Here is a 26,713-nt window from a genome sequence, read left to right as displayed (position 1 = left end):
GTACTGAAGCGTGTTTAGCGCAGAGCTCAGGCGCCGTAAGGAAGTGTGCTCTGGCGCACCGGAAGCTGCCGGAAGAGAGCGATGGCGGGTTTGACTGTGAGAGACCCTGCGGTGGATCGTTCTCTGCGTTCGGTGTTCGGTAAGAGGAATTCGTGGAGCCAAGCGTGGGGGAGGGATAGAAAGAGACAAGGAGCAGCAAGGAATACCCCCTGCACCTAATGAATTCCTGCAGGAGCTGGTGATGGGTCGGGCTTGCAGCTCTACCTGCCCGTCTTGTGGAACGGCCGCTCTAGTGGACTCGCGAGCGAAGTGATGCTCCCTTCCCCTGAGGTCTCACAGCCTTTTCATGATGTGGCTGAGGAAGTTAAACTAGCGTTCAGTTTCTACGCGTTTCTCCTTTCATGAGCTTCTATTATTATCTAGAATCGAGGGTACCTGGCAACTGTCCCGTACTGCTCACTCCCTGTCCCAGAATACAGATTATATGATGAGTGTATAGAACCCTGTGTCCACTTCCCGCCCTCTCGTAAGGACTTTCAGCCTCTGTTTTTTATTTGTAACATTTTGATTCGATACTGGTAGTGGCCACCTGGAGTCTTAAAGTGGATTGTAAATGAATGAATGAACGAATAGATCTCGTCGAAGAAATTTTAAAGAGGATCAGGTCCATTCTGAGTAATCTTTTCAGATGAAATAAGGTTTTTTTATTTTTTTAAAGATTTTATTTATTTATTTGACAAATCACAAGTAGGCAGAGAGGGAGGGGGGAGGGGGGAAGCAGGCTCCCTGCTGAGCAGAGAGCCCGATGGGGGACCTGATCCCGGGACCCTGAGATGACCTGATCCGACCTGATCGGAAGGCAGAGGCTTAACCCACTTAGCCACCCAGGTGCCTGGAAATAAGTTGTTTGTTTTAAATCAGTGTGGTGATTTTAAAGCACCTTTTGGAATGGCCATAACAAAACAGTTCAGAATAATTTTGAAACATCCTCCACTACATTCATGGTTATTCTTTGAGTTTGTATGTATGTGTGGAAATACAGAAATAATATGCCAGTTTTTAAAATATCAAATACATTGGTATTTTTAGCAGTAGTCAATAAGACTTGCAGATCTTCAAGTAAATACCAATGCCAAAGTATTTTATTTTCACTGAAGGTAAGGAAAATCATAATACTTGTAAGATAAGTCTGAGAACTGATATTTCGAAGTGCCTGTGCCTTTTATGTTTAATCTTAGTTTGTTTTGTAATTAAAGTCAGCAGACAACATTGAAATGTTGTCTGAAATACCATGGAACTAGCAGTGTGGGAACACTATTTTGAGGTAGTTGTTACATTTTCAGTGATGTAAGTACTGATTCATTTTACTTTCTCACAGGGGAAATAGGTTACAAACTCAGAGTTTTAATCTGTTGTCTATTTTCTTCCATAGTGGGGAACATTCCATATGAGGCTACTGAAGAGCAATTAAAGGACATCTTTTCTGAGGTTGGACCCGTTGTTAGTTTCAGGTGAGATTCTCCTTTGATTACTTGGGGTTTTCTTTAAAATCACAAATTTGGCCTTTAGCAATAATAGCAAGGTTTTTACTGGTGACTTTTCACATGTATCCTTCTGTTCGTAACAGCTTTATTCCAGTAAAATTCACATACCATACAATTCACATTTATTTTTACTAAAAGGTACATTTTTTTAAACTTTATTTATTTATTTGAGAGAGAGAATGAAAGAGAGAGAACATAAGAGTCGGTGGGTCAGAGGGAGAAGGAGACCAGACTCTCTGCTGAGCAGGTAGCCTGAAGTGGGACTTGATCCCAGGACTCCAGAATCATGACCTGAGCCAAAGGCAGTCGCTTAACCAACTGAGCCACCCAGGCGCCCTTACTAAAAGATACATTTTTTCATTTAAAAATGTTTAAATCATATTTCAGTGAAATAGTCAAAGTGATAAAGTTATTTGTCTTAGAGTGGACCAAATTAGAACTTGCCCATGTTAGCAAGAGCCCTATGTATATGTAACATTTGTGCCCGATACTTGGTTCTGCTCCTCCAGGTTGGTATATGATAGGGAGACAGGAAAGCCAAAGGGTTATGGCTTCTGTGAATACCAAGACCAGGAGACAGCACTTAGTGCCATGCGAAACCTGAATGGGCGTGAATTCAGTGGGAGAGCACTTCGAGTGGACAATGCTGCCAGTGAAAAGAACAAAGAAGAGCTGAAGAGTGAGTATAAACCTGATTTGTATGCAACATGAATTAGTAAAGATGTAACAATGAAGATTTTTCCATTTGTGATATGTTTTAGCACCTGTTAAAATGGTTAGCCACTTAGCTTCTTGATGCCCTTGAGGCTCCTGCATTAGGGAAGTATATATCTTTGAGAAACAAGGTAAAGTTGACTTTAGAAGTCCTTTAGTTACAAAGGAGTTGATTTACAGTTGAAGATGAGTTCAGGCTCACCAAGCCATTACTTGCACGAACTATGTCATTATGTAACCGCTGCTATAACTGTTTGTCAGATCTGTAATTGGTGGGATTACTAAGGCATCCTGGCTTTTTTCATGAGGTACCAGATCAGGAATTCCATTCTTAATTAGCATCTTTTTCTGTTATTTTGTTTTTAAGATTAGCATCTTTATCTCTTGTTTCGATTCTAATGACTTGTCAAAAGGAAATCATTATGCCTCATCCCTAATTTAGGTTAACATTGTCTACCTATGTGATCCTAGTCCCAGCTTTCTTCTGAGAACAGAAAATACTTTCTGTCACTTTCCTATACAGAAATAAGAGACTTGCAGTTCACTTACTTCTCAGTTCCAGATAATTTAAAGTTACAACAGGTCCTGGAAAGGAAGCAGCCCTGGAAATTAGATATTTGAAATGATTTAGCTCATAATTTTGCCTCCTTAACTTTTTGTACTTTCTTCCCAATCAGGCCTTGGCACTGGTGCCCCTGTCATTGAGTCACCTTATGGAGAGACCATCAGTCCTGAGGATGCCCCTGAGTCCATTAGCAAAGCAGTTGCCAGTCTTCCACCAGAGCAGATGTTTGAGCTGATGAAACAAATGAAGGTGGGAGGAGGCATTAGGTTAAGAACAAATCTAATCACATCAAATTTTTGAGGAGTTATTCAAGTGAATGGAAATGATTCCCTGAACTCAAATATAAGGTGTGCCTATTTACCACCATCTCTTGCACCTTCGATATGCCATATGTGCACAGCATATTTTACATTTTGTGCAAAGAGCTTTCCATTTTTTATACACAAACACAACTATACAATCTGGCTTTTTGTGGCCCATAGATATCAGATGTAGATCATCAAACGTGGCTTTTCTCCTAAATGGTGGTATTATGGTATTTGAAATGCCTCTTCCTTCTCTTGCCTATCATGACCGAAATTTTGTGTGCTATACAAAAACTGATGATAGCTTAAAAAGCTTCTTGAGTATTATATTTCTCAGATGAGAATGGCTCTAAATCACTATTAATTTCTAAGTACTAAGTATTGAACCTGATGATGAATCTCTTTATCTTCCCAGCTTTGTGTCCAGAATAGTCCCCAGGAAGCACGGAACATGTTGCTTCAGAACCCTCAGCTGGCTTATGCTTTGCTACAAGCACAGGTAGTGATGAGAATTGTGGATCCAGAGATTGCTCTGGTGAGTGCTTGTTTATGGAAACACCACAGCACACCTTGAGTGGGGTAGGAACTGCCTGATTGCCTTGTTAAACAGACAACTCATAGATTTGTCTTTTCATTTTTTAGAAAATTCTGCATCGCCAGACAAATATCCCAACACTGATTGCAGGCAACCCTCAGCCAGTCCACAGTGCTGGGCCTGGCTCAGGATCCACTGTGTCAATGAACCAGCAGAATCCTCAGGCCCCTCAAGCCCAGGCTTTGGTAGGGCTTTATCTCCTATAACGTTTCTTTTACATGTTTTGAATGCCATTTTCATGTTAGGAAGATATACTGAAAGAAGAACAGTCAGGAGCTGAAAATGATAATTTCAGTTCCCAGGCATAAAAGCAGTTTTCATTTTTGCAGACTACATGGCATCTGAATGAATGTAGATTTGGTGCCAAGTTTGTGAAACAAAGTGATCCTTCATGTGTGTCCTTTTATTTTTTTTTAAGATTTTACTTACTTATTTGATAGACAGAGATCACAAGTAGGCAGAGAGGCAGGCGGGGGCCGGTGGCGGGGAGAGCAGGCTCTGCTGAGCAGAGAGCCCAATGCAGGGCTCGATCCCAGGACCTTGGAATCATGACCTGAGCCGAAAGCAGAAGCTTTAACCCACTGAACCACCCAGGCGCCCCTGTCCTTTTATATATAGGCTAATTTTGGTATTTATGTGCATGTGTGGTACTATGGTTGGCACTTTGTTATTCTACATCCATTATCTCATCTAGGACTTAGAGTAATTGTATGAGGTTGGCATTTTTACGTCTCCTTACCAATGGAAAAAAGTAAAGCTTGCTTGCCAAGCATGACACAAAACTGAAGCCATAGAAAATTAGTACATTTGAAAACTGAAAAATTTCTGTATAGAGAAATAGAAATAAACCCCAAGACAAATTCAAATTGGGAAAAAGTATATGCCACACACATGACAGACAACTGGCCGATTACGAGTCCTTGGTCATGTTCAAGAATGTTTATTGCCACATTGTAATTGTGAAAGGTTAAAACATCCTAAATGTACATCAGTGGAATAATGGGGAAAATGTTGTATATTTATCCAGTGAAAGACTCTATAGCAGTTAAATAAATTACACCTGTCGCCATGAATGACTTTCAAAAACCTAATTCCATATAGTAGTAAAGAGGAACTAGGATACATGGTGCAACACATATAACTCAAAAGTTACAGAAGTGAAAATGAGTGAATGTAGAAGACTTTCCAAAATATGGCATATTTGTTTTTGCACATATCCCCCAAAAATGTTGAATGAGTTGCAAATATATTTAGTACGTAATGATTTACATACAACTTTTAAATGTCTGTAAAAATTCTTAAGTGGTTGTCTTAAGAAGGGAAAACAGGATGCAGTTAGGGAAGACCAGAGGGCAGATTTCAAGTACATATAGTATATTTATTTCCTAAACTGCATGATTATTTTCCTTTCTATACAATTTATATATCTGGAGCTTTTCATAATAAAAGTGTTCAACCTCAGGGTAAACGTAAACAGAAAACAATAATCTACCATTTTTACCATTCAGATTGGTAGAGGTAAACAACTTTAAGTCAACCATAGGTGCCACATATGGCCTCACAACACAGGTCAGACGGGTCAGTGTCTGCTTTTAGAGAACATGGTCCATCTTAATTGTGTTCTATATAACCAGGCTCATGTGTATTGTCCAAAGGCATATACATACCGTTTTTATTTTTTTTATTTTTTTATTTTTCTTATTTTTGTTCAGGGTGGAATGCATGTCAATGGTGCACCTCCTCTGATGCAAGCTTCTATGCAGGCTGGAGTTCCAGCACCAGGACAGATACCAGCGGCTGTAACAGGGCCTGGTCCTGGTTCCTTAGCTCCTGGAGGTATGTTTCCTTTACAGTCTCCACCACTTTGGTATTTTGCTAAAGTTTTGTTGTAGCAAATGGTATAGTGTCACCAAATTATTATGTGGTAATGAGATCTTTTTTTTTTTTTTTTTTTTGGTAATGAGATCTTGATATAAAATTACATAGCTAGAAAGCACATATCCTAGATGGATGGAATAGTTGGTCTCTTATACACAGAGAGAAGGGAAAAGGACCACAAAATGGAAAAGTGAGGTAAAACTTCCAAATTAGCAAGGGGGAAATGGAATGAATGGAAACTAGCCAACAAAGCCAGAAAATAGAGGGAAAAGAAAACAACATTATGAAGTAAGTAATAATAAACGTAGAGTAAGGAGAAAGGAATAAAGTTTCATGTAGTCGTTATTCTGCTAAATGTAAATGGACTGAATTTTCCCACCAAAAGCCAGAGACTTAGATTGGGTTGAAAGGCACATTTAAAAAAAAAAGACACAAAATACATAGTGACATTTGTTTTATTATATTTAATGTATATGAAATTGCATTTCATTAAATATAATCAGACCAAACAACACAAAAGGATAAAAGAATTTTTGAAACTGTACATTTTGATTACAATTAAGTATGTAGAAATTAATAATGAGTATTGCTATTATGCTTTTGGTCTTTGTCATTCAGCAATCATAACTAAGAGTTACTGAGTGAAATAGTGGTTCCCTATATGAAACTCCTATATGAACACATGATAGATATCAATATTTTAAGTTTTTATGCAACATACTTGCCTCTTGTTAATTTATCTAATCTTGGTTAGATTGACTACAACAGTACACAGTGTTGAATCGCAATTGTTATGTTTTGTAGAGAAACTGGTCTACAGAGCTAAGTTGACAAGGAATAGAGGAAGGGATTTTAAAAGAAATTTCAGCAAATTCATGATTTTTATTTACCTATAGAGTAAATATCTTTCAATGAAAGAAATGGATTTTGTATTTTATACATTTTTGAGTTAAGGGTGCCTAACTTAAAAACCTTAAGATAAGGGTGCCTTGGTGGCTCAGTTGGTTAAGCGACTGCCTTCGGCTCAGATCATGATCCTGAAGTTCCAGGATCAAGTTCCAGGATCGAGTCCTGCATCGGTCTCCCAGCTCCGTGGGGAGTCTGCTTCTCCCTCTGACCTTCTACCCTCTCATGCTCTCTCTTACTCGCGCTCTCTCTCTCAAATAAATAAATTCTTTTTTTAAGGATTTTATTTATGTATATGACAGAGATCACAAGTAGGCAGAGAGGCAGGTGGGGGGCGGTGGGGGGGAAGCAGACTCCCTGCTGAGCAGAGCCTGATGTGGGGCTCGATCCCAGGACCCTTAAATCATGACCTGAGCTGAAGGCAGAGGCTTAACCCACTGAGCCACCCAGGTGCCCCAATAAATTAAATCTTTAAAAAAAAAAAAACCTTAAAATATCACAAGTCGAAATGTGGCCCTACTACACATGACAAGTATGCAACCCATGACATAGGCAGCTCATAATGTGAGCTGAAAAACACCCAAGTCCTCTGTATTCTGGTCAGTGACACAGGTGCTCTGATCATGCAATGAGATGTCACAGAAACATCAAACTGCTGTAAAAGTTTCTAAGTGCTCTCCATTTCTGTACTTACAGTGTCATGAATTGTTAACATACAGTGTGTGGATCAACATTTCTATGGACCACACTTTGAATACCTTTGTACTAATAGATAAAAAATAAGTAAAAGATAGTGAATAAAGTAGTGGAACCAGTAAGCATGACTTATTATGGGAGATTTAGGTCTTTTGACTAAAGAATACACTTTTGCCCCCAAAAACCTTGGAACAGTTAAAAAACACATACTTGGGCATAAAATAAAAACAAGTTTAAAACGTAGGGATTTTACAGGCCATGTTTTCTTATTATAAATCAGTAAAATTAGAAGTAATTACAATGTAACTGAAAATAACATTTACTTGGAAAAATAAGGGACATAACACTAGGTAATCCTTGAATTAAAGGGGAAATAAAGGAGAGATTTATAAATTATCCAGAAGGCAACAAAAAGTATGGGAAACAGTGCTTAAAATGAATACCTTCAAATGCCTGCATTATTAAAGAATAAAGGAATTCTAAGTACTAGTTTTAAAAGAACTAGGAAAATACTTTATATAAAGAAACAAGATACCAAAAACAGGAAATTAATAAATATAGAAGTTGAAAGTAGGTGTGAAAGGAACTTAAAGTGATATTTTTATAAGTCTGTAGCATTTCTATTTCTGAAGTTATTAGAACATCAGTCAGATGTTTGAAATACCCTGTACAAAACTCATTGACAATTGGTGAGAAAGGGAAACAGCCTAGTAGCAAAGAAGGCAAAGAAAATGAGTAGGCGTTTCGTAGAAGAGCAAATCCAAATGGCAACAAAGACAAATGCATTTGTAGTCATGGAATTACAAATTAAATTACGGGATTTCACTTTACTTAAACCCATCAATCTGGCAAAAGTTTCAAAGAGAGCTATTAGTTGGGGATGTGGTATCATAACTTGTTACTGGAAATGTGAAATGTTTTAGCCTTTTAAGAAAGTAGTCTCACATTTAAAATCCCTGTACAAAAAAAAAAAAAATCCATGTACACTTTTACCCACCAGTTCCACTTCTGGGAAGCTGAAAGTGAAAGTGCCATTGTGTGATAGTGTATAATATGAGAAATTATGCCCATATGTCCTGCCACCACTTTCCTCAGATCCTAAATCTTTACATTGTTTTGGCGAACTGTCTGAATAAATCATAGAACCGTTTGTGATTAGAAGAGACCTTTGAAATTCTGTAGACCAGCAGGTCTCAAACTTGAATGACCACCTGAGGAGCTTATTAAAGTGCAGATGCTGGTCCCCACCGCCAGACTTTGTAATGCAGCAGGTCTGAGGTCAGGCCCTGGAATTTGCAGTTCTAACAATTTTTGGTGACACTGACACTTCTGGTCTGAGCAGCACATTCTGAGAACCACTGGTTTAAACCAGCTCATTCACTTTACAGATGAGTAAGCATGGGCAAATGTTAACTTTATCAAATCACTTGTTCAAAATCACAGTTACTTAGTAGGGATGGGGCTGGCACAGGTTCAGGTTCTTAATCCATGGCTCTTCGGTACCTGGCATATTAAATGGACTAAGAGAATATAATGTGGGGGCGCCTAGGTGGCTCAGTCAGTTAAGCATCAGCCTTCAGCTCAGGTCATGATTTCAGGGTCCTGGGATTGAGCCCCATGAGCCCTGCATGGGCTTCCCTGCTCAGCAGGGAGTCTGCTTCTCTCTCTCCCTCTGCCCCTCCCCACCATTCACACATGCTCACTGTCTCCCAAATAAATAAATAAAATCTTAGAGAGAATATGATGTGTACTTGAGCTTTTAGTTAAGTATTAATGAACTGCAAACAGCAGCTCGTCTTTTCTTGTTACATACAACATATATAGTTCCTTTGAGGAAAAGAGAATTATTGCTATATAGAAAGGATGAGACAAGGACTTGTGGTACGTAATTATTCTTTGTATAGCAAAGAATACTATCCCAACTGGTTAGGGTAGAGCAGTGGTTCTCAACCCTGTTAGACCCTGCAGGCTCTTTTCATAACATTTTCATAACATATTTCATAATGACTTTTTACTATCCTGGAATGAAATACACAGATATAACCTACTTAACATGAGTCCCCCCAAAAATATAATGCCCTTACCATAATATAAAGGAGAAATAAAAGGAAATTAACCTATAATAAAGAATATTTTTAATATGCATGTGTTCAGGCACAACTAGACAAGAAACCAAAAGGTAGCAGTCAGATGTTTGCTCCTATGCCATCAGTGTAAAAGCTACAGATGCAGACAGATACAGGTATGGTGTTTTCGCAACTCATATACCAGAGGGACTGTTGACATTAGTGTTATGATTTTCTCAAGTGGTGGAAACTTTTGGTAAAGTTCTTAATGAAACAAAATGCAATACCTGTAATTGACTCAGTAATTGTATTTCTGGAAAATTCAGTTTATATGTGTACAGATGTAAATAGGGAAAACGAGCTTTTTTGTTTACAAGTACAGCAGACTTAGGTTCTAAGTTCAGATGAATGTAAACAGATTTTCATTTGTGCTAATGTTCACCAAGACATCTGAAAATTTTGCAAGATAAGATAATTCTGGATTATGGAGGACTATCTCAGACATTGGATTGCATCTAGTATCCCTGTTGGCTTCTCATGAAATGCCAGCCATGCCCCAAATATCTTTTCACAACAAAAACCCACAAATTTACAAAATACCTTGGGAACAATATTGCCTCTTCTGAGAGGAGTTATGTTGGCAAGTGCCATTGTTCTATATCACAGAATTTCTGCCAAGGTTTTAGTAACCAGGGTGATTAAATATTCTCATTTAACTCACTTTTCTATCACTGAACCCTAGAGTTTACTAACAAACTTTACCTTCTGTATAACTGCATTGTTTAGTGCAAGTTATGATCTTTTTTTGTAGTTTTCTGCCTGTGAGGCAGAAGGGAATTTGTTAACTCAGCCACTGTCCTAATTTTTTCTCCAGTGTCCTAATTTGTGTTTTTCTTTCCTTCTCTTTATCTTCTAGGAGGAATGCAAGCCCAGGTTGGAATGCCAGGAAGTGGACCAGTGTCCATTGATCGAGGCCAAGGTAAATAAGTACTAGTATCTGGTTAATGTGGACTAGACCTGGAAATGTTGTATATCTGCACTGTTTTAATATGGCAGCCACTAACCATATGTGGCTGTTTGAATATTAAATTCGTTGAAATTAGGTAGAACTTAAAATTCAGTTCCTCGTTCCCACTAGCCACATTGCAAGTGCTCAGTGGCACATGTGGTTATGGCACCACATACTGGATATGGCAGATAGATAATATTTCCCTCATTGCAGAGTATTTTGTTGCACAGTGTTAGTCTAGACTTTCCATCTAGTGGCTCAGAGCCCAGCTCTACAAGAATCAATAAAGCAGATGGACCTTTTGTTTCTATTTATGTCACCTTTTCATAATAATCTAATGACACTGTTGACATGTCCTCTCTCACTCTGTGGATATCTGTTGACTAATTAAGGAATTTTAATAATGAGCATATAACATGTAGAAGCCTAATCTAAACCACAGAGAATACTGGGAGGGGATCAGAGGTCTGTGAAGCCTACTTGGTAAGGGTATGTTACACTGTGGCTGTAACACTGGCTGCCACAACAATGGCCACTCCAGAATCTCCAAATTATTTCCTCTTTTGCTAGAGTTTGAAGAAACAGAAAAATGCAGTGGTCTGGTTGAAAACATTAGGAGAGAGTGAGAAAACAGAAGGAATTAACAGTAAAATTGAGCACATGCTATACGCCAGGCACTTTAATTTTCATCAACAACAGTGTGAGTTAGGGGGCAGCACCTCAGTATTCAGGTAAAGAGATGGAAGCTCAGAGTTTTAAGTTATTTCTTCCTGGGCACATGGTAAGTAAATACTGCTGAGTAATGTGGACAGGACTTGGAGCACTCATCTCTCCCAGCTAGTAAGTGGCAGAGCAAGGTGCTGAAGTCTCTGACTAAAATCTTACTCTTTCTGAAAATCCTCACCACCTCTATTAACTTCCACAAACACTCTTCAGTGTCTTCTGTTCTCAGTCATGTTGTCATCATGATGAGAAAGAACAGCTTTGGGCAGCATAGAGAAGCTTAAGTTACTTCTTAGCACATGGCCTATAAATGAAACCCATTTTTTAAAAACAAAATATTAAGATAAAGGCCTCTGTACTATATTTTCTTGTCTACAGTTTGTTCACTAAGGTTGAGTGCTAAAGTGACAGAATGGATCATCTGATCAGATGTTTGACAGTGGAACAAACTCTTGACCAAATGCCTCATCTAAGTAGCCTGTGGTTTTGTGCTATTGTGCCCCAATGCCCTTGACCACTCTCAGTAGATTGTACGTGTACCCAGAGTATTGCTGCATTAGGGAGAAGGCATTGGGGTTCCAGTCATATTTTTCTTCTTCCCAAGCCATCGGTCAATCAAACTTGAGCTGTTTAATATGTATTTCCAAAAGACCTCTTCTCTCCTGCTGTAGTTCTTATCACCTCTCTGGGTCCAAAGTTAGCAAAGGGAAATAACTAGAGTTTTGAAGGTATATCAGCTGTGTCTTCTCAAAGAGATAAAGGAGATGAGTGTTCTTTTATAGTTTTTGTTCAGTACTCAGCAGAGGAAGCAAAAATCTTCCCACTTGTACCCAGTTTTCTTTCTTTTCCTGGAATCCATGCTTCTTATGCACATTTGTAATGGTAAAAGGAGACAGGGAGATTAGTTTAAGAAGATACTTCTTTCCTTCTGCCACCTCTCTGTAGTGTTAGCTGTCTTTTCATCTCATTAGTCTTTGTCTGCTGTTGTCATGGTGTTTGCTTATCATCAGAGACTCACAGTGGCAGAATATTTTTTGAGGAGTGATGTTCTCTTTATTTGTCTAAAGATCATTCACTGCATTTCCCACAGAGATTTTTGTGCAATAAACTACAGCAAAAACAGTCCGCTTCTGTGAGGGACCTTTTCAGAATAAATCTTGCCTTCCAGATTCAGTACAGTGTCTTTCATGTTTTGCTTATGAAAATATGTCTGTGTTCTTTGCCTAACTAGAGATTCAGAACTGCCTTCTTTCTTGTAACAGTATAAGGAAATTTAGATGGACTCGTAGTAGCAGAGGTGGAAATTCAAAGTGGCTGAATAAAATCAGTGGCCCACCTGTTTCACTTTAGGAGGCAGTCTCATTATAGCAGAACAGTTTCAGATCCCAAAGAAGCTACTATGGTTTAGGAAGACTTTGTAGCACTCTTGGCTTTTTAACTTACGTGTGTAAATCTCGAACGTCTATATGTGTATGATTCTGTGTGTGGGTGTGGGTGTGTGCATGCTTGTGTGCGTGCAAGCTATTTAAGTGTCTGCTCTTTCTCCTTTTGAACTTACTGCTCACCTAGGAACCCTACAGCACTCGCCCGTGGGACCCGCCGGGCCTACATCAATTGAGCGAGTTCAAGGTACCCATTGTATCTACGGGTTTCCTTTTGCTTGTGGTGTTCAGGGTGGGACGTTGAGAGGACAAGGGCTGCTTGGCAGTCATCCTCACGTTCGGAACCCAGAAGGGTAGTGTTTTGGGCTTTTGTTTTTAAATTTTTTTCCTGTTGGGGCCACAAGCCTAAGATTGACCTCTTCACACAGGGCAGAGAACATGGATATGGGCATCTGTCCGAGGCTGTACTCCCTCCCTACTGGTGTCAGGAGGCTTGGATGGAATAGCAGTCTGTAAGGAGACAGCAGGTTCTTGCAGAGCCATGGCAGTGTTCCCATATGCCAAGACCCTACCTCTCTTTTGTGACTCTGGTCCTTGAACTAAGATTGATTTTAAGGAAAATCAGGAACATAAGGTTCTTCAGGTTGCAGTGCTAGTCCTCGGCAGGTTGCTCCCCACTTTGTTCGTTATATAATTCCATCCATACCTCTGACATGGCACAGATGCTGCCTACACCCTGCTTCTGTTCTTGAGCTGCAAGAGGAGTCTGCTGTGGTGAGGTTTCACCCACTCTCAGGTGTCTGAATTATGTTGTCAGTGGTATATAGAGTCATTTCTTGTTTCCTGATGTGTCCTTCACAACAGTAACTTCCTGTTTGTTTCCCTGTCAGTGCCGATGCAGGACCCCAGAGCCGCTATGCAGCGTGGGCCCTTGCCTGCCAACGTCCCAACTCCTCGAGGTCTATTAGGAGACGCCCCAAATGACCCGCGTGGAGGCACTTTACTTTCTGTAACTGGAGAGGTAGAGCCTAGGTGAGCATTAACAAAGAAGGAAAAGACTGGGGGAATCCAAATTTTCCCTTGGTCTGAGAACACCATCTTTCTGTACCTCTTTGCCTACTTCAGCAGATAAATAAATATTCATGGCCACTATCTAAGACTAAGGAAGCACTTCTCCTTGGACAGAACTGTATCTGTTGAGTTTGTCATTTTGAATGAACGAACCATGGTTACCCAAGTTATCTTTAGAAACTGGAAATTCTAGCACATATCTAAACAGGAAAAACTTATATTGCTTACCAGTTGTGGCAGTATCAACAGTAGCAGCAATAAGATGATGATGACTGATAGGAATGGGGATTATGCCTCTGACTCTGCTGTGAGTACTTTACTTAGCTCATCTCATTAAATCCACACAACAGCCCTGTGAGAGTGACACTAATATCGGTCCTGTTTTATAGATGAAGAAACCGAGGCATAGAGAAGTAAATGTGCCCAAGATCACACAGCTAATAAGTGATAAAGCCTAGATTTGAACCCATGCAGTAACCCACATTCTTAAGCGCTGTACTACATACTCGTTCTATACAATGGAATATTTGTTATCTTCTCCTTAATTATGAGTGCCCTGAGCAAATATGAAATTCTTGAATACATGGATTTGTATCTCCATAGCTTTTTTTTTTTTTGCCTACTCAGTTCATTCTCTTAGCATTTATAGACTGATGTTTGCATCGGTTCTTTTTTTTTTTTTTTTAACTTACTGATCTTCTGCTTGGCATTTCTTTTATTGTTTTGGTCTGTTTTAAAATATTACATTTTTCTCCATCTCTAGAGGTTACCTGGGACCACCTCACCAGGGTCCACCCATGCACCATGTCCCTGGCCATGACAGCCGTGGCCCACCCCCACATGAGATGAGGGGAGGGCCATTAGCTGAGCCCAGACCTCTAATGGCAGAGCCAAGAGGACCCATGCTAGATCAGAGGGGTCCACCCTTGGATGGCAGAGGTAAGGGGAGACCATGTCACAAGGCCGCCTGGTAGTTGTGGCCTGATAATAAACCCAGCTGTCTTAGGTTCTAATCTGGGATAAAGAAGGCTGGGGCAGTGGGGTTGGCAAACATTTTTAAGGTTTATCTGCAAACCTGTAAGACTGGGAAGGAGAAAGCAAAAGCAGTCTTGTTTACAGTTGATCCTTGAACAATACATTTGAACTGCATAGGTTCACTTAGACATTGATTATTTGTTATAAACATAGTGCAGTACTAAATGTATTTTCTCTTCCTTAACATTCTCTTTTTTCTAGCTTACTTTGTTATTAGAATGCAGAACATAATACATACAACATACAAAACAGGTGTCCATCAACTGTTTTATTATTGGTGAGGCTTCCAATCAGCAGTAGGCTGTGAGTAGTTAGGTTTTGGGGGAGTACTCCAATCCTCATCTTGTTCAAGGGTCACCTGTAGTTGGGGGGAGATGTGACTGAGGGAATAGATTTCTTTCTTCGATCTTTGGTTCTTTTCGCTGTGAAGATGAGCAGCTACACAATGGTTTTCTTACAACTTTCTTTACAGGCGGAAGAGATCCCCGAGGCATAGACACACGAGGAATGGAGGCACGAGCCATGGAGGCTAGAGGATTAGATGCCAGAGGATTGGAGGCCCGAGCAATGGAAGCCCGTGCAATGGAGGCCCGCGCAATGGAGGCCCGTGCGATGGAGGCCCGCGCGATGGAGGCCCGCGCGATGGAAGTCAGAGGGATAGAGGCCAGAAGTATGGATGCAAGGGGCCCGGTCCCTGGCCCTAGAGGCCCTATGCCTACTGGAATCCAGGGTCCCAGTCCAATTAACATGGGGGCAGTTGGCCCCCAGGGATCCAGACAGGTATGTGCAATACTCACTTCTTGCTTCTACTTGAAATCTTGATCTATTCAGGAATTGGCCATTGAGCCTGACTGTGAGTGCTTTCTGATTTGGGCTATTTCTCAGCTTGTTAGAACAGGAAGATCTCCCTTTTTCTTGTTTGTCCCTTAAGATGGTTATTTTCTGGCCGCCAGGATTGTAGCAATCTTATCCCACAATTTAAGGAGTTGTTCCATTTAAAGCAGAGCCCCTGCAGATTTAGGAGGCAATGTGTATCACTAGAATCTAGGCATGGATAATTTGAAAACCTCCCCCAAGTGATTCTAATGTACAACCGTAGGAACTGCTTTAGAGCATATGAAGAACTATTAGCAGTCATTTCAATAATCTTAGATTTGCAGAAACCTATTTTAATTTACTTTCATCATGTAGCCTAAGTTAACGGTGGAACATGAAAGGAACATGAAAGGCAGCTTTTACTAACGTTCACCTTAAAACCTGTGCAACTGAATTCTTATCTTTTCTTTCTCCTTATTTGGCTCTCTCCAGCTACGTGTATATGTCAATCTGTAATCATCTCTGTGTTGTCATCTCCTCCCTCTTCACACACAAATGTTTGTGGGGAGATGGTATGTGTGTCTCTTCCCTGAATTTGTATGTGCTGGCACCTTCGTCTCCCTCTTGCTCCTCCTTCCTCTATGTACTACTTCTATCTCTCTTCCCTCTTCCATATGTTTATGTGTCTTGCTCTCATTTGTGTGTGTGTGTGTATGCGTGAGAGGGAGAGTGTCACTGGAATGGAACACATTAGTCATCCAGTTCTCTCATTTTATAGGTTCGGAAACTGAGATCCAAGAATTCAGGTGACTTGTCCAAATTCATACAACTGAAAAGTGGCAGAGCAAGGAATAGAACCCACTGTTTTTTTCAGTGTACCATTCAGTCCTGTTATCTGCACATCATGTATGTGTATATGTGTATCTGCTTCCCCTTCTTTAATAGGAAATACAAATATGTTGTTTTCTGCTGTGTAAAGGAAAACTATTCTCTTTTTTTTCAAATTGTGCTTTTTTAAAAATGTGTCTGGGGGCCTTGATGTTTATTCTGCCCTCTAGGATCAGTAGCCTTAAAATAGAAACAGTTTTTATTCATTTATTTAGTCAGTCAGCAAATATTTATTGAGCACCTACTGTGTACCAAAGAGAGCTCTAGGTACTATAGATATTGCAGTGTGAAAAAAACAAAGTCCCCGCCCCCATGGAGCTTGCATTCTAACTGGAGAGACTGACAACAAATAACTACATGATGTCGTTATATAATTCTATCAATAGTTTTGTGGAGAAAGACTTTGAAAATAAAGGTTGGAAGACCATTTCTGGATAATGTCTTGCTTTTTTGTCTCTGCTAGTGCTTGAACTTGTTACTCTGTAATATTAGGTTTATATAGTTTTCCTTCATAGATTGTATAAAGCGTATTAGATTTGAGTGAAAAAAATAAAAATTTTATCTTCAAATCTTTTTTATATTGTTTAAATTAATATGTTCACTCATATGTAGGAGATAGACAGTGGGAACCCTGCTTCTTCCCCTGTATCTGTCTCCCTTCTGATCCCATCCCCTATAGATCATAGCTTTTATTCAATTTTTGATGGATCTTTCTAACAAAGAAGAATATAAGAAAAAAATGCATCTATATTTCCTTTCTTTCACTGTTCTGTGCCGTGTTTGTTTTTAACTTTATAGTATATCCCTAATTTATAATTTTAAATCAGATTTTTAAAAATTAATCCCAGTATACCTAGTTGGAAACTTGTTAGTTAAAAGGCTTATTATGGGGCACCTGGGTGGCTTAGTCGTTAAGCGTCCGCCTTTGGCTCACATCATAATCCCAGAATCCTAGGATCGAGCCCTGCATTAGGCTCCCTGCTCAGCAGGAAGCCTGCTTTCCCTCTCCCATACCCCCTGTTCATGTTCCCTCTCTTGCTGTGTCTCTCCCTGTCAAATAAATAAATAAAGTCTTTAAAATAAAAATAAATAAATAAAAGGCTTATCATTACCTGGGTGATTATGTGACTTATCCAAACAGGGACATGTTTGCAAGTGAGAGTGCTATTAAATAGTTACTCTGGGGCAAAAGCATAAACTGGGACTATCTTGGGCAAACCGTGGCTGTGTGGTCACCTATATTGTGACTTGTCTGCCTAGAGCAGGCATTCCTGGAAATTTTAAATGGCCATTATTGAATGTTTAGCTCATAATATAATACTTTAAATTAGTATTAACTGTGAAGCTTCAAACTTATTATTTTCCTAATGTTCCAGATCTGTAACACAACATTAAGGTTCAGACTGGTCTCTGGTTTCAGTACTGATAAAGAACAGAAAGTGATAATAAAGTGTACTGTGCTTTCTTCCCTTTTTAAACAAGATAATGAAAAATGATTTTTTACCATTTTTGATTACTCAGGGTCATCATTGAATGCGCCTATTATATGTGGTATAATAGAAAGTGTAGTTATCTCCTGTGTGGTTTCCAATCTCCTTCACTATCAGGCTGTCGCCTAGCTATTCACATTGCTGTCATGGCATCTGCTCTTAACAATGTATCCACATTTCTTTTTGTGCTTAGCTGCTTCTGATCAGCTGGGGAAGCAGGTAACTAAGCTTGTTCACAATTTGTGTTTCATAATAGTACCTAAACTCTGGGTGAATGCCTGAGTGTGAACATAACAATATAAGGACCTTTAACAGTTATTCTCGGTGCTCTGAGGCCTTTTCTTTGGATTATGATAGTCTTCCCCAAGATCAAACTCCCAAAGATCATAAATAAGTATGATATAACTGCATTTTGTTCTTTTAACTTGGGTCAGTCCTATTTCTTGCTCTGTATTTAGCAGAAAGCATCTGCTGCATATTTTCTCTGGGAAGGTATAAAAAGCAAATGTTGGGCTAATAGCATTCTTTTCCCCAGAGGCCTTCCCCTCTCCTTCTGCCACTGCCATTATGATCATCTCTGCCTTACTTGGGGGATAGGGCTCTTTGGGATGAACTGCCTATGTCTGATTGAACTAGAGGTAGGCAGTATCTCTGTGAATGTCGCTTCCCCAGTGGACCAGCATACATTATCTCTAGAATCTGCTGGCTTTCATTGCTGTTTCCACTGAGCACTAGTTTCTAGGATGCTCTCAGTTTTCTCTCTGCTCATGCAGCTGGATTTTCTTTGATTTGATGGTACCTGATTGAGCTATATGATATTTGTTGATGATGCTAGAGCTACTATAAGCAAATGTGTCTAACTCCCAAGTTGATCTCTTGCTAAACCCTGTCTTCTGCCATTGCTGATGGTAGAAAGTGATCTTCAGAGTCATTAATTTGCTTTTTTTAAAAAAACTCCTATCCATAATCAAACCATATCTTTCACATTGCTGCTATTGGATTCTGAATACTATATGAGAAGTTCTGAAAACTCTCTCCTCTCTTTTTGTGCACATAGGTCCCAGTCATGCAGGGAGCAGGCATGCAAGGAGCAAGCATTCAGGGTGGAGGTCAGCCTGGGGGCTTTAGTCCTGGCCAGAACCAAGTTACCCCACAGGACCATGAGAAGGTAAGCTGTCTGTCTCCATAGACACACATCTTCTGGATTCCTCTTTTCAGTTATGATGTGGAGGTCCTGTGTCTTTGGAGTTCCTTTGGAACTGATGTTTACTCTTACAACTTTTTATAATCTTGTTATCTGAAAATCTGTGGGCCTGGTCTTAAAATTCTTGAATGGATGTATATAAATGGCAGCTTATGTTACATTTCAGACTCATCAGGTGATAACGGTTGTTTTTTGCAGACCAGATTGACCTGAAAATCTGATTTCCTTTTTTCCCTCTCCCCTTTCTGCTTTATACCTAAAAACATAGCAGATTCCCCATGAGTACATCTGTTTATATATTTGACCATCGTGGGGAGCTCATATCTGATGGGAGGACTAAAACTTTTGAAAAAGAGATTTTTAAAAGGGGTGCCTGGGTGGCTCCATCCGTTAAGTGGTTAAGTATCTTTCTTCAGCTCAGGTCATGATTGCAGGGTCCTGCTGGGATCTAGCCCCGCATCAGCTTCGGGCTCCCTGCTCAGCGTAGAGTCTGCTTCACCCTCTGCCTCTGCCCTCCTCCACCCACTCACGCTCTTGCGCATGCTCTGTCTCTCTCAAATAAATAAAATTTTAAAAATCTTTAAAACAGGATTAAAAACTGAAGACTTCCAAGGTTCACAGATAGCATGTTAGTCTGTAAGAACTTTGGGTTTGTGCAGGCGTCTGACTGATTTGAGTCTCCTAATCCTCAGTATTATTGTACTTGAGCTTTTCATTGTGCCTTTTCTTGCCAGCTGGTTTGAGTTTGATTTGATTTGGGGTGGGGTTTTTTTGCCTATAGTATTCTCTCTTTGAAGTATCCTTTCTTTTTGGACGGAAGCTGGTGGTGGTTTCTTAGGTGCCATCATTAAAACTCATTCCCCTTTTTTTTCTTCTCTTCACAGGCTGCTTTGATCATGCAGGTCCTTCAGCTGACTGCGGACCAGATTGCCATGCTGCCTCCGGAGCAGAGGCAGAGTATCCTGATCTTAAAGGAACAAATACAGAAATCCACTGGAGCACCTTGAAAGGTGAGCAGACTTAACCCGCCTAAGTTGGATGATTTCCTTGTGCATTTGGGGTATTAGATACTTTCAGCCTTAACCCATGCCCCTCTCAGCTGATCTGTGAAGACTGTCCGAGGCCCACACTCCTCTTGGCTAAACTCTTCACCCTTCATTAGGTCAGCTTCTGTCAGGATGGGAAAGACAACAGGGTATCTGTTCAGTTGTTGAGTTGGTTGTAAACTTTTTTAACCTTTCTTTCCTAATGGCAAAAGTAACATCATTTTTACGAATTTAATCAAATACAGAAATGGAGAAAGATCGGAGTAGAAAGCTCTGCTTCCTTAATCTTCTTCCCAGGACAACCTCTAAATGTGGTTTGGTGTGTTAGGATCAGTGGTGTTATTTTATTCCAACTGTCCCATCAAAATGGTGAAAATACAAAGCATTTCAATAAAATATATAAATATTTTGGTTTCCAGTATTTATTTAATATTGACTCTTTTGATGTTAAATTGTTAGAGCACATATTTCAGGGTTGTGACCATCCACTATCACCACCAGTCCCTTTACATTTTAGAGGTTGCCATACACTGCTGCCCTTTCTTTTTCTTTCTTACCTGTCAGATAAAATGGATCGTAATCATGGAACCATCTGATTCCGTGTATTGGCCTTTCTTTTAAAAACCATTTTCCTGGGGCACCTGGGTGGCTCAGTGGGTTAAAGCCGTTGCCTTCGGCTCAGGTCCTGATCCCAGGGTCCTGGGATCGAGCCCCGCATCCAGCTTTCTGCTCAGCAGGGAGCCTGCTTCCCCCTCTCTCTCTGCCTGCTTCTCTGCCTACTTGTGATCTCTGTCTGTCAAATAAATAAATAAAATTTAAAAAAAGAGCTGTAGCTCTTTTAAAATCTTTTTAAAATCTTTAAAATTAAATAAATAAAAACCATTTTCCCCAACATCTTGTATTTCATAAATAATTTTTTCTTGGGGCATCTGGGTGGCTCAGTGGGTTAAGTGTCCACCTTCAGCTCAGGTCATGATCTCAGGGTCCTGGGATCGAGCCCTGCATTGGGCTCCCTGCTCCACAGGGAGTCTGCTTCTCCCTCGGCCTCTGCCACTCCTGCTGCTTGTGTGCACTCTCTGGCATGTGCGTGCGTGCTCTCTCTCTCAAATAATCTTTAAAAAATAAATAATTGGGGCGCCTGGGTGGCTCAGTGGGTTAAAGCCTCTGCCTTCAGCTCAGGTCATGATCCCAGGGTCCCGGGATCAAGCCCCACATCGGGCTCTCTGCTCAGCAGGAAGCCTGCTTCCTCCTCTCTCTCTCTGCCTGTTTCTCTACCTACTTGTGATCTCCGTCTGTCAAATAAATAAATAAAATTTTTTTTCAAATAAATAAATAAATAAGTGTTTTCATTTTTCCTTAAAGATTTCTTTAGTTTCAAGTAATCTCCACCCAGCTTGGGGCTCAAATTTACAATGGTGAGATCAAGAGTCATATACACTACCAACTGAGCCAGCCAGGCACCCCAATAATACTGTTTTCTAAAAACAACTTAAAATTTACATTGTCCCAATATCAGCTGGAATATTACCTTTTGAATTTTTACTTGTTACCCCATCTGTGTTATAATTCCCATCCATCTAATATCAGATAATAGTGAGCTCATTTGTACTAATTAGAAGTCTTTACAAAATATATTGTGTTTTAATCCATATTTGCAAAGTCATTAAAACATCCAAACTGGAAACATGCTTCATTTCTGTATTTAGACTTTTTTTTTTGGTAGTTGCTCGGGTTTATTTATTTATTTTATTAACATATAATGTATTATTAGCCCCAGGGGTACAGGTCTGTGAATCGCCAGGTTTACACACTTCACAGCACTCACCATAGCACATACCCTCCCCAATGTCCATAATGCAACCACCCTCTCCATACCTCCCTCCCCCCGGCAACCCTCAGTTTGTTTTGTGAGATTAAGAATCTCATGGTTTGTCTCCCTCCCAATCCCATCTCATTTCATTTTTTCCTTCCCTACCCCCAAGTCCCCCACACTGCCTCTCAAATTCCTCATAGACTTTGTTTTTTTAATAATTTTTTAATTTTATTTATTAGAGAGAGAGCGAGCACGCACAAGCAGGTGGAGCTGCAGCCAGAGGGAGGGGGAGAAGCAGGCTCCTGCCGAGCAGAGAGCCCGACACAGGGCTCAATCCTAGGACCCTGAGATCATGACCTGAGCCAAAGATAGATTAACCAACTGAGCCACCAAGACATCCCTGTATTTAGACTTTAAATGATTGGACTATAATGAGAAGCTGTCATAGATGGATAGCTAGCCAGACTTTTGGTATGACCAATACTTTATCTTTTTAGTCCAGTTACCCAAAGACATTTTTTTTAGTAGAAGAATAGACTGTTATAGTCAGAGCAATAGATGAAAAACTACTCCCCTCTTTTACTTTTTCTAATTTGTTTATGTCAGAGAAGACATTCCCTACAATATGAGGAAATTACTATTTCTAGATAGTGAAGAGAGAGATGTTTCTGAAAGTTCTTTTGTTGTATATTCTAGCTTGTAAGATAATTCAAAGCCTTTCACATAAACCACAGGGCAAAGGTTTTTGTTTATTTTATATTTTATTTTGAAATAATTATAAATTCACAGAAGGTTGGGAAAATAGTACAAAGAGCCTCAGGTACCTTTCCCCCAACTTCCCCCAGAGATAACATCTTGAGAAGCTGTTACGTAATACCTTTTTGATCTGTAGTACAAAACCAAGAAACTGACATTGATACATTACTGTTAACTAGATTACAGACCTTTTCCTGTTTTCACCATTCTTTAAACCTACATTCATGTGTGTGCATGTGTTAGAGAGAGAAAGATGAGCTGTGTGCTTGTAGGTCTATACCGTTTTATGTGGCCAAGGTTTTAATGTGTATTTGTTGTTACTTGTGCATAATATGGCCAAAATGTTGGCTCTCTGTCCATGCTATACCTTGCTAGTTGTGATTCATTTCTGCTGTCACTTCTGACAGGCTTCTATTCTGTCAGATCAATGGTTCTCAACCAGAGGCAGTTTTGCTCCCTGTAGGACATTTGGAAATGTCTGGAGATATTTTTCATTGTCACAACTTTAGGTGGTATGGTATACTATTGGCATTCAGCAGGTAGAGAGACCAGAGATGCTTTTAAACATCCTATAATCATAGGATATCTCCCCCCACCCCTGTGCGCATAATAAAGAGTTACTTGTCTCCAAATGTCAGTAGTGCTGAGGTTGAGAAACTCTGCTGTAACAGGTGATCCCTTTGGGGATCCTGGAGGCAGACACCTTAGGAATCTCTCCCTGGTGATTGGTTCGTTTGCATAGCCTCCCTCCCAATTTTAAATTGTTTTTTCCCTGATGTTTGGGAAAGAGAACTTTGTCTCCATTTCTAATGGCTTTCTCCCAACTTTTCCTTACAGGTTTTCAAAAATACCTGGCAACAAATCGGGAAATCAATTCCATAACTTTGTTGAAATGTTGCAAAAAGATGACTTCTGCATCCTAACCCGTGAATGACCCAAATTGGTGCCAGGTGGAGGATTCCCATCACCTTCTCTCAGAACAAAATCAGTTTATTCTGTTGTCTTAGTTTGTATATTTTCTGTGACTTGAAATAAACTTTGAACACAATTTTAGTATACTGCAAATTGATATACACGACCTTTTTGCTTTTAAAAAGCTGAACACCAAGGTTGAAACCTTAGATGTGTTTTCAACCCTTACCGCAGTATTGTACTTTAATGTTATATTGCCATAGTTCTGTTTTTCCTTTGAGTTAACCACTTATTCTTCTTGGTGATATTTGAGAATTTCTCAGAAGCAGTGTTTTCTGGAACTTAGTTTTTGCTTTGTTTGCTTCCAGCAGGAATAATAAGATTTGCCCTATGAGAACTTGCTAGAACTTCTGAGTTTACTGGGAGAAAATGGGCCCTGCTTAGAGCTATAAAATGGTCAAAAGGCCAACAAAGTAAAGAGCCTAGCAGAGCAGTGTATTTAGTTTAGAAAAATGCAATGATCAAAATGCATTTTTTTTATCAATAACAGGTTTATTCACATGCACCATTAAGAGCTAAGACAAGAATGTTGAATTGGCACTGGTTGGAGGGTGTCAGCAACACAGGAGACTGTTAACATTTACCTGTCTGTCCTAAAATTTTTCGGTCTCAGTAGTCAACCTTAAAAGTTAAAGAAGCCACTAATTTTTCACATGTTCAAGATGAAGTGAAAACTAAATAAAAATCAAAGAACAATATACATTTCACTCTGCCTTCTAGATAATCATGAACTTACAGCCTTCCCCCATAACCAAACTTATTCTGGGAAATTAAAACATAGAAAACCCTAAAACTTCTACATTCTTCTCATTTATTTTAAGAGGACCAAATGTAGATCACAAGCAGTCAGATTGCCCATTAGGCCTGCCCCTGCCTGCTTCCTTGCAGATACATGTGACAGTAATTAGTGCCACTCACTCTAACCTGTGGCTCTTCCTGCCTAGTATTCTCTCTCTCATAGTGGCATTTAGGAGGAACATGATTTCTCTCTCATCAGGCCAACCTCAAGAGGTTAAGAGATGCCTTAATAATTAGTAAAGTTCCACTGGAACTATTATTTGAGCCTATTTATATTCTCAGAATCCTACCCTCTGGGTGAGGATTACAGTCAAGTGAATTAAAAGCCTTCCATAGGCTTAGAGAATGTAATAGCATATTGCTTACATGTCAAGCAAAAGAATGCAATGATAATCAACTTTATGAGAGACTTTGAAATTGAGGGATTTTCTATTCTGATATGTAAACATTTACTATGACAAAAATTTACTAAATAAGCTACTTCATATTATAACCTAGGAAGACAAACGTGCTCAAAATCGCTGAGGAGCTTTCTGGGTATTCTAATCATCCCCAGTTGAGGCTTGGATGTTCATTATACCTAGGATTTATTATCAATACCTTTTCTACCTACTTCCATGAATATTCTAGGCCTTAATAGTTGATTTTTAGCAGCAGTCTTCTCTTGAAGTATCAATATAGGTAGACAGTGAAACAGAGTGAAGCCTTTCTCATTAGGAACTCATTATGTAAGTTTCAGGGAACACTAAGATTCCAAATCAAAACAGTGAAGATCAAATTCTATGGTCAGCAATTATCTAAGAGGAACCACGTCATCCAGGTTCCATTGTGCATTTTCCTAAAGCCTTATTAAATTTTGTTTAGATCATTGAAATCCAGGAAATCGGCAACAGCTGGGATATTCCAATCTGTTCCTACAGAAATAATCCATTACTATTTTTTCCTGATGTCCAATTAATAAATGAAACGACTAGCTACCATGAGTTCCTGACACCTTTGTTTTGTTCAGACTAGTTACTGAAAATGGATCTTACTAATCCTTCAAGTCATATAGGTTTTTGGGTCATTAGAAACAACTGTCTATTCATTTTTGGTCACTTAATGGTAGAGAAATAGGTGCTATAATGCTTATTTAGTAAAAACATTCTTACAAATCTAATGAGTTGACTTGTTTTGGGGCACAGTGAAGTATGGGTTTTTTCCTCTCTCTTCAGGGCCCCCCAGTCTTTACTTCTACTGATCACTGTGACTGCTAACATCCCAGAGCCAGGTGGATGGAGGAAAAAAAGCATTTTGATAGGAGAAAAAGACATCTTGCTTATGTCATTAAGTGAATGATTCCTTAATAAATAGGGAAGAGCCCGAAAAATGGCATCAAAGTTTTAAATTTATCTTTTTGAGAAATGAAATTCATAAACCCCCTTAGTAAAAACGATGATAAAGAGCCCCTGTTGACTAAGTCATCTTAAGACGGAGTTCAAGTTTTTGCAATTATTTCCAACAGAACAATGTAAGCTAATGACAATTATCTGACTTTTAATTATAATATAATTTTACCTAAAATTAGCAGAGTTCCAGGATTTTCTTTCCCAAATGGAGAGCCTAGATTAAGTAATAAAATTTTCACTCATTAAGCAAAGAAAAAAATCCTTCATTTCTTGACAAGTAAAAATAAGTAAAGCAGAAATTGCTATTCACACTGGATAAGACCATGTTTAAAATAACAGTAAGAATATACATAGTGTTATATAGGGATGGGGTTCTTGGTGATTTTATGTTGTTTTATTATTTATGCTTATTATTATGTTTTGTCATTAATTATTCAATAAATTTTTTATTAAAAAAAAAATCACCCTAATTACAAATCTTCTTTGGAGGTGAAAGGGAGGGGAAAATATGACCAAAGGCAACACCTGGAATCAACGGTATCACCTGGGATCAAGTTGTGTAGCTGTCAACCACCACTGCTCTCAGGCCTTGTTCCACTCATGGCGTTCCAGAAAGATTTATATAGTTCTTTCCCCAAGAAAGGATCCATGGCCTTTGCCATTAGCATGACCTCATAAAAATCAGTGACATCCAAGTTGAATCCAATCAAAAAAGAGATGCCAGGGAGTCAGAGCCTGAGAGGCATGTTACCATCCTTTAAATGGCTGTGCCCAAACCTGATCAGACCAAGTAACTTGTTGGAGATTCAGGGGAGAGACTAAATGCAGATTAGCACCCTTGTTCCTATAGTTCAGAAGTTTTCTTTGTTGAAGTAGAATTGAACCTTCCTGGGATCCAGGCTGGAGTATTGGTGACAGCGTTTGCTCAGACTCTTTGCCAGAGTCTGAGGACCACATAGGAAGACTCCCACCACAGACCTGCAGGAATCAAACAATCGAAAGGACTTGAATCCAGCAGAAGGGGCTAACGTCAGTGCAGATGGAGAAACTGCC

The 26,713-nt window shown here is 39.5% G+C and overlaps 2 protein-coding genes across 3 annotated transcripts in view; one reads left to right on the top strand and one right to left on the bottom strand.

The window, feature by feature from the left end:
• Positions 1–29: 29 nt before the first annotated feature.
• On the top strand, positions 30–23,550 carry CSTF2 (cleavage stimulation factor subunit 2). 2 transcript variants are annotated; one of them, XM_059384697.1, is made up of 15 exons: positions 30–139; positions 1,433–1,511; positions 2,054–2,223; positions 2,936–3,072; positions 3,544–3,663; positions 3,771–3,908; positions 5,436–5,559; positions 10,186–10,248; positions 12,571–12,630; positions 13,274–13,415; positions 14,218–14,393; positions 14,962–15,269; positions 18,741–18,851; positions 19,772–19,897; positions 23,340–23,550. In XM_059384697.1, the coding sequence occupies exons 1-14, from the start codon at positions 82–84 to the stop codon at positions 19,892–19,894; spliced, it is 1,809 nt and encodes a 602-aa protein (XP_059240680.1). In that variant the 5' UTR covers positions 30–81; the 3' UTR covers positions 19,895–19,897; positions 23,340–23,550. The 2 variants fall into 2 exon arrangements, with proteins under 2 accessions (XP_059240680.1, XP_059240681.1); XM_059384698.1 differs by lacking the exon at positions 12,571–12,630.
• The window catches only part of NOX1 (NADPH oxidase 1), a 28,778-nt gene continuing 25,422 nt past the window's right edge, over positions 23,358–26,713 (bottom strand). Inside the window, exon 13 of the mRNA XM_059384699.1 lies at positions 23,358–26,638. Within this exon, the coding sequence (XP_059240682.1) occupies positions 26,512–26,638 (127 nt within the window). The 3' untranslated portion in view covers positions 23,358–26,511. The remainder of the gene's footprint in view (positions 26,639–26,713) is intronic.

Source organism: Mustela nigripes, chromosome X, assembly GCF_022355385.1.
Source record: "Mustela nigripes isolate SB6536 chromosome X, MUSNIG.SB6536, whole genome shotgun sequence".
In the NCBI taxonomy this organism is placed as follows: Eukaryota; Metazoa; Chordata; class Mammalia; order Carnivora; family Mustelidae; genus Mustela; species Mustela nigripes.
The sequence above is the reverse complement of the archived record's forward strand: the minus strand, read 5'-3'. Positions and strand labels throughout refer to the sequence as shown.

Coding starts and splice junctions, on each gene's coding strand:
- CSTF2 (XM_059384697.1), top strand. CDS start 82: ATGGCGGGTTTGACTGTGAGAGACCCTGCGGTGGATCGTTCTCTGCGT. Junction 10,249..12,570: donor GTCCATTGATCGAGGCCAAG/GTAAATAAGTAC, acceptor CTGCTCACCTAG/GAACCCTACAGCACTCGCCC. Junction 14,394..14,961: donor TCCACCCTTGGATGGCAGAG/GTAAGGGGAGAC, acceptor CTTTCTTTACAG/GCGGAAGAGATCCCCGAGGC.